The sequence below is a fragment of the Berghia stephanieae genome, chromosome 4 (assembly GCF_034508935.2).
Source record: "Berghia stephanieae isolate SIO BIC M18660-M18661 chromosome 4, UCSD_Bste_1.3, whole genome shotgun sequence".
In the NCBI taxonomy this organism is placed as follows: Eukaryota; Metazoa; Mollusca; class Gastropoda; order Nudibranchia; family Aeolidiidae; genus Berghia; species Berghia stephanieae.
Window position 1 is genome coordinate 36,165,389 of NC_088363.1, and position 13,602 is coordinate 36,178,990.

Below are 13,602 nucleotides of genomic sequence, written 5' to 3' on the forward strand. Positions count from 1 at the left end.
GTTTTTTTTTGTTTGTTTGTTTTATAACATTACTTCTTTAAACTTAAACTTGAGCTTTTATATAGGGCAAAATCACCACCCAGGCAGAAAGATTGGTTAACTTTAATCAGGGCTTACTTTATCCATTATCGATGGAACACAATTTGATAAAAACGGAAACTTTGGGACCAACAAGAGATGTTGACTTTTTATAGAAGTTGAGTTTAAGAATGTTGACTTAATGTGGATTCATTTGTAGTTGTGACTAATAAATCTGATGGAAAGTACTTGAGCTTATATATAGCGCAATGTCCACTTAATAAAATGTGCTCACAGCGATTTACAAGGGGTTCCTGGCCAACGGCAACATTTAACATTTAGGATGGGACATGATGCCTGTTAGGTGAAAATACAATATTTTTTCTGACAGAGACAACGCTGTTGATGGCCAGGTACTCGTTTTACACCTGAGTGCGGTGAGAGAATGTGAGTAAAAAGCCTTTTCCAAGGACTCAACTATGCGCTGAGCGAGGCTCGAACCCGGGACCTTCCGATCCGAAAGCGAGTGTCATACCACAAGACCACATAGCTGCATAGATCTTACGGGTAGCAAACAATTGTTACTCTTAAACTCTACAAATACTAGGATTTGCTCTGGCCTTGCATTAATTTATAAAATTATTCAATCAAATTTGTGATCCATAATCTTAAAACGGTATTATGTTGGGATGAACTAGATGCTGAAAGGTCAATTTTAATTTTAAGCTTAACTAGTCAAGAAAACGAAATTTCAGTTTTCAGCACTTGAAAATTTTATATTTTTTCTTCAATAATGCATACATGGACTCAACCCAAGTCTGATGTTTTTGGTCATAGATTCTATTCTCAGCACTTTGATCATCCTGACTTAATACCGTTTTGAGGCAGCGGGTCGCATTTAAAGGCATGTCCACCCTCCCTGTCTCTCCCACCCAACCATTCCACATTTGATTTTTACTTCTTTTTTTTTTAATGTCAAAACTGTGGTGAAGCACTAGGTTCTTCCAGGCCCTGACGAGGATCCTTCTGCGAGAGAAAGAGAAAACATAAGGGAAGACTTTTTTCTCTCTCATGTTATAATTTTAATTTTTTTTTGGTTGGATTAACTTACTCTCATTCAACAAGATAGAAGGTTGATATGGGGCATTCAAGCAGGGAATCAAATTTCCATGTTTTCTATTTTTGATTTTTGTCATCAATTAAAATCACTCTACATGGGGTGAAAAAAGGAAAGAGTATCCTTTTTATAAACACATGAAAACAGGGTAGATCATTATAACAACAGCATCACCATGCCTACATTTTCATTTTGACATAGACCGTGCTAATTCTTATTTGACCATTGACAAGGGAATTCTTGTAAGCAATTATTCAAAGGCGTCAAAAAATTGGAAGGACTTCCGTACTTTCACAACATACCTTTTTAAAATTATTATTACACTGTATTATTATCGGGGAGAGACCCCCCACCGCCCCCTCAATCCTAACTAAAGATACTATAACTCTGATGGTACATAATGTTTGCCATCACTTGCAATATCGAATCTGATGCGAAACACGCTCTATATAGCGCATATATATATATATGTGCGGCTACGTGGTCTAGTGGTATGACACTCGCTTTTGGATCGGAAGGTCCTGGGTTCGAGCCTCGCGCTCGGCGCATTGTTCAGTCCTTGGAAAAAGCTCTTTACTCACATTCTCTCACCATACTCAGGTGTAAAATGAATGCCTGGCCGTTAACAGCGTTGTCTTTGTCCGAAAAATTATACTATTGCCTAACAGGCGTCGTGTCCCGTCCTACATGTTAAATGTTGCTGTTGACCAGGGACCCCTTGTAAAGCACTTTGAGCACATTTAATGGATATCGCGCTATATAAAGCTCTTTTTTTTTAAATTTTAAATTTAAATTTTTAAGCAATAAAGGCATGTCGGCCGGAGTTGTAATCTACAACCGACTTGTTTTTGACATTAGAAAAATCACACCACTTATAAAAATGAAACGTAGTATCTTTAATAGTAATATTTACTGGATATTGCAACTATTTGAAAGTCCATAATGGCTAAAAGATTAAGTAATATAATAAAAGTGCTGACAAATTATATACATCTTCAATACTTTACTCTGTAAGATCTTCAAATAGAACTGTTGTACCTATTGCCAGTTAGAGTATATACACGTAATATAAAAATTATTTTTTAAAAATAGAATGAATGATGTTTGCATCAATTTGCTCATTATTATAATTTAGACGGCCAGTTGGAAGAAAAGATTAGCTCTCACTAAAGGCTCTCGAACAGACAATCTGAGATGTATGTTAATAAACATTAAAGGCCACCCATAGTTATGTGTGTTGGTACGATTGATCCAGTGGGCATAACAGGTGAGTATTTAGCCAAACGCATAGCATCTATAATTATGAAATAATCACTGTTCGCATGAGGTAAAAGCTGAGTTCGACCCCCCTCCCCTCCCCACCCCTCCATTAAAAAAATCAAAGGACATTATAGACTAAACTAATTAACCTATTTTTTAAAGGGTTTTATGGCGCTTGCAACATATGTGGGTCATATCAGCGCCAGTAAAAAAAGGAAATTGGATAGTAAAAACATTCTAGATGTAGAATTAAAAGGACTTGAGAAAAAAAGACAAGGGGAAATGATTCAAATGGGAAACAGATGTAGATCCCAAGAGCACACTGTCAGTGTACTTGGTTTGAGATCGCCTAAAAGTCTCACCCAGACACCAGCTTCTAAGAGGAATACCCTCATATGTTTACAAATAATATGTTAATAATAAAATAAAAATAATAGTGAGATGATTTACGAGGAAAAAATATCATCTCCCAAAACTATAATATGCATTCGACTGTTTCCCTCCCAGCGAAGGACTCCGGCAAGGCTCAGGACAAAACTAAGTAATTTCATTCCAAGACAAAGACAGAAAGCAATTGGAAAACAAATACACGGGGATAGAAGACATAGCAAGTACCTCCCTGCCCACTATGGGAGGCAGGAACACCACCCAGTAATTAACGTATTACGTATGGCAACATAAAGACACGAGGCATTATTCATGATGTTCTTCCCCCCAACGTCAACAAAATCATCATCATCATAGTCATCATCATCATCATAATCATCATCACAATACAAATCCTAGTGTCAGACTATAACTATAATATAAACCGATACTAAAATGATAAAATAGAGAGATTTACCTCACGGATTCCTTCCGTATATGGATAGATTCAATGTCAAGTCGGTAAACACGGCATTTGAGAATCGATAGTATGTGTTTAGATAAAATACACCTGGTTTCTGCCCACTATATCAATCGTACAAATACATAAAAAGGTTGTAGAAGGAAAGGAATTGACGTTACTCAGCTCTTTGTTATTGTTTTTAGCCAGCCACTAAATTCTATCCATTAGATTATAAACGTTCATTATTACACATCGTTTTGTGTGTTGGTATATTATACCTGATTGCTGGATGTTATGAGTGTTTTGGCTAAACGCATAGCATCAATAAAGAGATCGATGGATTAAGATTGCCCTTTTGGTGAAAAAAAAATTATCCTTAAACCTGGGCCGGCGCCCAGCCGGCAAAGAAGAAGAAAAAAATTTTTTTTTCAAGGAATGTAACTGTGTCAATATATTGATCATAACCAATATTATGCAGTTATTTCCCTTAGACTAGAATTTTAATTAAAAGTACGCAATGGCTGCTTTCCAGATTCTAAGATAGCCTATCTTTAATTAAGCAATCGAAGCTCTTAAGCCGATTTTTAAATATATAAAAATATGCTGCTTTCCAGATTCTAAGATAGCCTATCTTTAATTAAGCAATCGAAGCTCTTAAGCCGATTTTTAAATATATAAATAATGTAATATAAAACAATTGTCCTTTGTCATGCTGCTCAGTATCACTCGCATTATATCTGTTTTAGTGGGACTTCTTTATATTATATCCATATAGAGTAGGACAACATGATTTTTCTATTATTTCTGTTCGTCTGTCTTCAATTCGTTGTAAACGGACAAACAAAATAAAACAAAACACAAACAAACAACAACTAAAAGACCCAATAACAACATTACCCCCCCCCCCCCCACCCTCATCTAAAAAAAAATAATAATAATAACGCAAACAAACAAACAAAAAACTAAAACTTATAGTAAAATAAAAAATAAATGATCGTCCCAGGACGTCACCTTAACTCATACTTTTAAAACGACATTTAACTGCAGTACCTATCAAATTGTTGTTGATTAAAAAAAAATTAATTTGATTTTTTAAAAAAATACAGCTGTACGTAGGTATATCATTTTGTTTTTAAATTGTAGAACGAACGAAATTGACGCCACTTATCTCTTTGTAACTGTTTTCAGCTGGCCATTTTTATGAGTCGTTCTCACTAAATTGTATGATTCAGATTATAACAGTTTAAGGTTACCTACACATTGTTTTCTGCGTTGGGACTTCTATCCATGTGACGGGTGTTATGAGCATTTTAACAAAACGCATAGCATCAATAGCCTACCACTTCCAACGCCACCTGACGGGCAGGTAACTTGCGTGACCCCTTCAGGGTTGCCAGTTTGGCATTTTAAATGCCAGATTCCAAAAATCTGGCATTTTTGAAAACCGTTTGGCATTAGAAAAATCATTTGGCATTTGGCATTTTCATTTGGCATTTTCTTTTCTTGTATATTATACTTCAAATGACACCTTTTCTCAACCGTGGTGTAGTGGTTTAGCACTCCACTTAGTAGTCAGTAGGTAAAAAATTACCCCAACAGGAAATTTAGTATAATTCAAAAAAAAAAAAAAAAGAAAAGAAAAGAAAACACGCAAGCCACCAGGATATGATAGTAAATTGTCTATCAAAAGTGAGTAGTTTTCTTAGTGGGGATGGGAGTCAACAGACTTTGGCATTTTTTGGAGTGTTTTGGCATTTTTTGAGTCTTCCACTGGCATTTTGTTGAAAAATAATCTGGCAACCCTGGACCCCTTTACGAACTCTCACCTGTCACCTGAAAGTGAAAGAGGAAGAGGACCGCAGTGTGTCGTGTGTTGTGTAGTAGTTGTCCCAGATAACACACAAAACATCCAACTGATGGTCAAGAGATTTGCTGATGAATTTTGAAAACAAAATGAAACCGTGAACCATTTTCATAATTTATTGATGATTAGAGATTAACGGAAATGTGTGGGATTCGTTATATCGCCACTTTATCCCTTTTATTAATTGTGTTTGTCACAGTCTGTGAGTAGTGAATCCATTGCCATTTAACTTTAAAGCTACGACAATCAATTAATAACTTTATCAATCATTTTGATTTTATCAGTTGCTTATACACTTATGTAAGAAGCATACCATAATGTGAAATGCTCTATATGATATTATGTATTGAGTTTACATGCTTATTATCATAATTACTATCACCACCATCAAGACTGAGAAAAGCACTTTTGCTTGTTAAATTATGGAGTTCCTGTTAAAAGTAACTAAAATTACTACAGCCTTTCCCTGTCCATCCTGTCCTTTTCACCCTGTCCCCAGATTACAACCCTCACAATAAGTAGTATCTGGTTGACGTGACCTCACCATTACTAAGGTCACATCTTTTCTGGTGCTTTATCAAGCAAAAATTATACGGAAATGTAAAACAATCACAATTTACACATGTTTATTCAAGTCTAAAAAGAAGTAAATCAATATTTGATTTTCTTTCATTTAAAAATTATTTTTTGTTCACCTGATATGATGTGTTCGACTGAAGACGATGTGTACTTATATGCAGGTCTCATAACCCAAATTGTTCTTGGGCTCATTGTTGTAATTGAAATATTAAAAAATGTCACAAAATATTGTCCATTACAACAATGTTAAACTAGGTCCATAATTGCATTCGATGTCAGACCTGCATATATGTAGACATCGATCTGGTGAGGCTATGTGGTCTAGTGTTATGACACTCGTTTTCGGATCCGAAGGTCCTGGGTTCGAGCCTCACTCGGCGCATAGTTGATCCTTGGAAAAGGCTCTTTACTCACATTCTCTCACCATACTCAGGTGTAAAATGAGTACCTGGCCATTAACAGCATTGTCCCTGTTGGGAAAAAAAAATGTAATATCGCCTAACAGGAGTCATGTCTCGTTCTACATGTTAAGTGTTGCTTTAGGTCAGGGACCCTTTGTAAAGCGCTTTGACATGTTTAGTGGATATTGCGCTATATAAAAGCTCAAGTATTTACATGGGTTTTTTTTTAATCCAGAAAGTTATATGCAAATGTAAAACAATCATATTCTAATTCTAACGCAATTTTTATGAAAGTCTAAAAATGTGTAAATATATTTTTGATTTTATTTTATTTTTTTTTGTTCACCTATGATGTGGTTCTACAGTTGGCCATTTTTATATCTTGATATTAGCTTACAACGTTTGTGGTTAAATTGCACCAATTTGTTTGAATGGCAGATTTAGTATGAATATCATTATCATGTCATGCTTACTTGGTGAAATGTTAGAGTTAACCCTCTCTTTCCCAACCATAGGAACACCGTCACATTCGTTACGATATGACAGAGCCAACAAATGTTTGTCATAGTTATAAACATAATTTAACTTTAACACTGAGTTGTAGAGCTCATTATGCTGGGGAAAAAAAATTATGTATGGCATGGATTTAGTGCTTCAATGTTTGAAAAAATATCTATTTTTGTGTCGGTTAGGTGTGCGGCTATGTGGTCTTGTGGTATGACACTCGCTTTCGGATTGTAATTTCCTGGGTTCGAGCCTTACTCAGCGCATAGTTCAGTCCTTGGAAAAGGCTCTTTACTCACATTCTCTCATCATACTCAGGTGTAAAATGAGTACTGGGCCTTTAAGAGCATTGTCTCGGTCATTTTAAAAATGTATTATCGCCTAATAGGCATCACGTCTCGTTCTACACGTTACATGTTTCTGTTGGTCAGGGACCCTTTGTAAAGAGCTTTGAGCATGTTTAGTATATATTGCTCTATATAAAATCTCAAAAAGGTCAAGTTGTGTGATGTTTTGGGGACATTCCTGAAAATGGCCGGTAAAGAGAGAGTTGAAAGGTCAGTTCATATTTGCAAAAGTAAGATCTCTAGAGCCATAAGGCCCATAGAGTTGATTATCCTAGTTTCTGTAGTGGTAAAGGGAAATAACGATTGTTTGTTACTTTATAGAGAAGATGCTAATCTATTGCAAAGTATTTTCCACCACATCTAACAGACACAGCTACCCATTCACTAGGGGTGCCAATAGCTCAGTTGGCAGAGCACTCTATTCACACGCAAAGGGAACAAGATCAATCCCGGGTGCTGACAAGATTTTTTTTCTGACCTACCCGCACCCAGCAGTGATTGTGTAGCTGGGTCTGTTAGATCTGGTGGAAAGTACTTTGCAATAGACTAGCATCCTATCCAAAGGTACCAAGCAATTGCTATTGTCCGTTCCATGCTATAGAAACTGGGATAAACTCCAGCTTCATGGGCCAAATTGCTCTGACTCGGAAGGAATACTACTCAATCATTGCTTTCCTGTTAATAAATCAGCTGCTTATGCTATCACTTTTGACTTCTTAAAATGCTATTTTCTGCACATTTTATCAAAGGTTACTCATAGATTATCAATACAATCTTACAGGTGACAGCATCATCTGCTTTTCTTGCCATTCCACTGATAAGCCAGAATGTGGTGACGATTTCCGAATTCTTACAAGTGACCTTGACAGCCGATTTGATTGTCCCGGCAGTTGCTACAAACGCAGGGGGAAGAGGTCGAGTAAGTTTCAATTAAAAGGTTATTTAAGTCTATGGACAACATCAGTCGCTTGTTTGTTTTATGTTTTTTATTTTTGTGGTTTTTTAATTTATTTATTTTCAGTTTTTGTTTTTCATTTTGTTTTAGTAAGAATTGTTAGTTTTATTAAACAATTCGAGAATTTTTGGTTGCAGAAGCTTTTGGTGACCTCCCTGTCAGATTGTAGCCAGTGATATTATTATTATAATAATAATTATTATTATTATTATTATTATTATTATCATCATCATTATGATGATCGTGGGGCAGCGTGGCTCAGCGGTACAGTCTTTGTTTCGTACCCAAAAGGTAATGAGTTCGATCACCCGCCGCTGCGTTGTGTGGCCTTGAGCAAGTCACCTAGCTCTAGCTCACTTTGCAGCGCTGCACTGGGTTATTCCAGTCTTCCCTTGTAATAGACCCTAAAGACAAATTTCCCCTTGGGGATGAATAAAGGGAATTTATTATTATTATTATTATTATTATTATTATTATTATTATTATTATTATTATTATTATATTATTATTATTATTATTATTATTATTATTATTATTATTATTTTTATTATTATTATTATTATTATTATTATTATTATTATTATTATAATATTTATTTTTATTATCATCATCATCATCATTATTATTATTATTATTATTATTATTATTATTATTATTATTATTATTATTAATAATAATATTTATTATAATAACCAATCCTAATTTCACTGCTCTCATTAAACAAAGTCCTGTATGATCATTCTTAAGGAATATATCCCATAGTTTACTGTGAATAAAAATTACTTCAGATAAACAGGTAACCCAGGGTCATCGGTTTAAACTATCTGCGTTGTTTTTAATTGTAAATTTTAATCTATTTTAGGTGTGAACAAAGCGGGATTAGAAATAGAGACTATTAAACACAACCTCCCCACTCTGCATCACACTCGTGTATGTGACTGATGTAGGTACAGTGGAATCCTGTTAAGGTCAACATTGCCAGACCATAAAGTTTGGTTACTTTAATGAATAAAATAAATAAAAATCAAATTCCCTTTATTTATCCCATAGGGCAAATTTGTCTTTAGTGTCTATTCCAAGGGAAGACTGGAATAACCCAGGCATCATCAGCCGCAGTACAGTGCGGCAAATTTGAGCTAGGGCGAGGTGACTTGCTCAAGGCCACACAGCGCAGCAGCAGCGGGTGATCAAACTCGGTAGCTTTCGGGGACGAAGCAAAGACTGTACCGCTGAGCCACGCCGACCCCTTAAGAAAGGGTGACTTTATCCATTATCAATGAAACATACTTAGATAAAGACTAACAAGACGTGTTGACTTTATGCAGAAATTGATTTTAAGAGGGTTGACTTTATGCAGATTCCACTGTAATTGTGGTGATTATAATTGTTGTTCTTTCTCTATCCAGGCCATTCATTTTTATTGACTTATTATTTTTTTATTTTACAATAACCAGTACTGAAACAGTTGAATAAATTGGCAGGGTGTGATTGTTATGTTTTATATTATAGTGAATAGGGATGATATAGTATGTTAGTTTTCTTATGCAAGAAGTATTTAGTAGCAGTAGTGCTTTCAAGTTTGTTGGGTCTTTTCATAACAAGAAATGGAGTGAGTAGGAAAGTGCCAGAAGACAACAGAGAATTAAAATTTTGCGGCAGCAGTTGGGGGGGGGGGGGGCTCGAACCCGCAACCTTACTGGTACGTCAACTCCGCCTGGGTTTTTTTAAAGTTTTATTTTCTCACATAGTTGTTTGTGTTTCTTGCAGGTGGAGGTGGAGAGGTCAGACGTGTGGAAGTCTGGAGAGGATGTATAGCACGCCAAGAAGACCGTTGCTTTTCTGAAAAAGCCAACGGATTGGATCAGCACACGTGTGTGTGTAACACCAATTTTTGTAACACTGCAGCAGTCCCTCATGTGCCAAAATATTTATTCTTTTTTTGTATTTTATTAACACTGTTCTCATTGAATTATCATTGAAAGGCATGCACATTTATAAGTAAGAAACTAATATGATATTTCTTTCAAAAAATGGTCATAATACAGTAGAACACACTTATATGAACATGCTTGAAACAAATTGATGGAAATAACAAATGCATGTTTGTGCTTCATTATTTCTCATTCTTTTTTTTTTCAACCATTGATATCAGTGATGCAATTGATTTTTGAAAAAACAAATAAAAAAACAAAAAAAAATGAACATGAGCGGAAGCTTCACATCTCATCTAAAACGAACCTTGTAAATGAACAAATAAAAACATCTCTCTTAACTCTCCCCTTTCCGTTCCTAAGCAGATGTATGGAACCAGTAAAGTCCAATAAATATATCTGTGTGGCTATGTGGTCTAGTGGTATGATACTCGCTTTCGGATCAGAAGTTCCTGAGTCGAGCCTCACTTGGCACATAGTTGAGTCTTTGGAAAAGGCTCTCTACTCACATTCTCTCACCATACTCAGTGTAAAAATGAGTAGGCCTACCTGCCCGTTAACAGCTTTGTCTCTGTCGGGGAAAAAAAATGTAATATCACTTAACAGGCGTCATGTCTCGTTTTACATGTTATGTGTTGCTGTTGGCGAGGGACCCTCTGTAAAGTGATTTGAGCATATTTAGTGGATATTGCGCTATATAAAAGCTCACATATTTTTTTTTGTTTGTATTTGTTTGCTTTTTAAAGATGGCTTGTAAATGTGATGAGAGAGTCATAGAGATTTTATTATCCTTGATTTATTGAACTGAGGAAAGTAAACAAACCAACAAAATGGAAAAGAATTAAATTGCCCTTCATTGATCTCTTTTATGAAGTGTTCTGATCCTACTGAATGTTTCCTGTGTCCCAAATATTGGAATATAGGTGATCATATTGATTGTCCTTCAGACCCATAAGACATGTAGAGTTTATTCCGGCTTCTATATCTTAAAAAAGACTATAGTAATTGTTGCCCTTTGGATAGAATGCAAAGTACGGTCCATCTGATCTAAAAGACACAGCTACCCTATCACTGCTGGATGAGCTGATGGGTCAGACACAATCTCGACTGTACTAATGGTCGACACCGGGCCTTTGCATGTGGAGTGAAAACAAAATGAGTTTATTTTCCTCTAAGCATAGTTTTAGTTGGGTCTCTGCTTGTTGAATCAGATTTTTACTATATGGTGATTTTGTTTTATGGCACATGACGTTTCCATTTGAAATTATAATAATATAAAATATATATTAAATTATCATAAAAACTGCTGAACTGTAACTTCTTGTCAGAGATGAGATGTATTATCTGGTATTCATCTTATTTAATTTATGATTTGTTAAAACTTCCCATCCATTCAAATGTCAATGTGTTTATTTTAATTTTATAGTTGCTATATGTGTTAATTAAGCAAATTTAAAATTAAAAAATACTATATATTGCTATTCACGAATGCTTGCTCAAAATGTAATTCTCCAAACTTCTGGCAGTTATAAAGTTACATGTTCAGTCTTTTCTTTCTTTCTGGGTGGGGTTCCTACCTCCCATAGCGGGCAGGGAGGTACTTGCTGTGTCTTCTATCCCCTCTTATGCTCTCCAATTGCTTTCTGTCTTTATCTTGGAATGGGATTGTTTGGTCTTTTTCCTGACCCTGGTCGGAGTCCTGGCTGGGAGAGAAACAGTCAAATGCATAGTTATTATTGTTTTGTTAGATGATATTTTTTTTCCCTTGTAAATCTGTTATGCATTGTATTATCATTAGTTTACATATTATATTATATGATTGGTAAACATTTGAGTGTATTCCTCTTAGTTGGGACCCGTGCTTGTGTCTGGATGAGACTTTTAGGTGATCTCAAACTAAGTACTTTGACGGTGTGTTCTTGGAATCTACATCTGTTCCCTATTTGAACCAATTCCCCTTTGTCTTACCTTTTCTTTTGTGCTGTAATTGTAATTCTAGAACTTTTTACTATCCCATTTTCTTCCTTTTTATTGGCGCTGATATGACCTTAATGTGTTGCAAGCGCCGTAAAACCCTTAAAAACATAAAACATTTTCTTTCTTTTATTGATACATTGTACAAAGCTATCATTTATAGCTGTGGTATAGGAATTATGACTCGCAATGTAACTGTTCTTATTATCTGGGATAAAATAGTTTTGTCAGAAGTTTTCCTTTTGTTTTTTCTTTTCTAAATGATAAACAAGAAAGCAGTAATTATGTATCTTTATTTTGAGATAAAACTATTAATATCCTTTATTATAGAGGTGTGGGAACTTTTACACAAACAAAACAGGAAAAAATCCTGGTTTAAAGATGAAGTCGAGGTATGGTAACTCATAGCCATGGGTTTGTTTTTTTTTTTGCAGACAATTTTTTTCTCCTTACATGTAAATAATTTCTTCGATGTCTCATGCATGTCCTTTATTTGTCTATTTTATATTGTTGTAAGTGACACAGAGATGATCTCAGTTTCAGCTCAGCCTTGGTCACCGTATCTTATAACTGCCTTTTCAGAATTCCGTTGACATTGATGTATTTTGCCATAGTGATACCAGGCTGTTAGAAGCTGTGGACTGTAAAAAGTAATAAACAAAAATGAATATAACAGCTTCAAAATAGAACAAAATACCACACCCGGAACGTTTCAGGCTCAAAACCCTTCTTCAGCCAACAACAAAATACAATAAAGACATAAATACATTACTAAATTCTAGATAGACAACAGCGATATTTTGTAGGTCCTCTCTGTAGAAAAAATGTTTCCGACTAATTCCCCTTTGTCTTCCGTTTTCTTGGACACTTTAATTGTAATTCTATAACTTTTTACTATCCCATTTTCTTCCTTTTTACTGGTGCTGATAAGACCTAAATGTGTTGCAAGAGCAGTAAAACCCTTCAAAACAAACCAAAAAAAAAGACAGTAATGTGTATTTCTGCCAAGAATATTGCTATTAGCAATCTTTGAAGCAGTCAGATTTTTTTTTGGTATGTATCTTAGATTTTAAATTGGCTTCCGTTGTCTCGTGAATGGAGAGAAGAAGGCTTTCTAAACATTGTTTTCATCAAATTTTATACTTCGATTATGTAAAAAGCTCAGGGACATATGAGGTATTGATTTGGCACTTATAAATAATGTGTATTATAATGATTTATTATTTAATTATATTATTATTACTGTTGTTATTTTTACTATTATTATCATCAATATTAGAGCATTGATCATTGAGCAAAATGTTAAAAAAGTGTCATGTCAATAAACGATCTCGACCAAAAAAATTTTCTGATCTTGTAAACTCTCATCTTCAGCTGTATGATGATTTGAACCAGGATGTTAGCAACAGTTTCGTCAATGGAGACTTCCCACTGTGTTCCCTTATTTTATAGGGGACAGCGCGCTGTGTGTCCTTAAGCAAGTCATCTCGCCCTAGCTGACGTTGCAGCGTTTGGAATAGAACCTAAAGACAAATTTCCCCTTTGGGATAAATAAAGGGAATTTTAATTTTGACTTGGTTCTCAGGTTCTGCCCCCAGAGGAATGCTTCTGAGCCCTTGACGCAATTTCCTTAAAACTGATGTTACTTCATAACTTCTGCCTGTTACACAAATATATTCACCTTATTTTTAATATATATATGTAGAGCAGCAGACGATAAACATTCCACTATTTGAATTAAATTATGCCTTGATATTATTTAAGTTAAATTTTTATATATATACACTCGTTTCAATAAAACATTTATATTTGATCAAATAAAA

General features: G+C 35.0%; 1 protein-coding gene across 1 annotated transcript; it reads left to right on the forward strand.

The window, feature by feature from the left end:
• Nucleotides 1-5,059: 5,059 nt before the first annotated feature.
• LOC144970484 (uncharacterized) lies at nt 5,060-13,602 on the forward strand. Its single transcript, XM_078910181.1, has 3 exons — nt 5,060-5,290; nt 7,701-7,838; nt 9,642-13,602. Exons 1-3 carry the CDS (start codon nt 5,230-5,232, stop codon nt 9,851-9,853), a joined length of 411 nt encoding a protein of 136 aa, XP_078766307.1. The 5' UTR covers nt 5,060-5,229; the 3' UTR covers nt 9,854-13,602.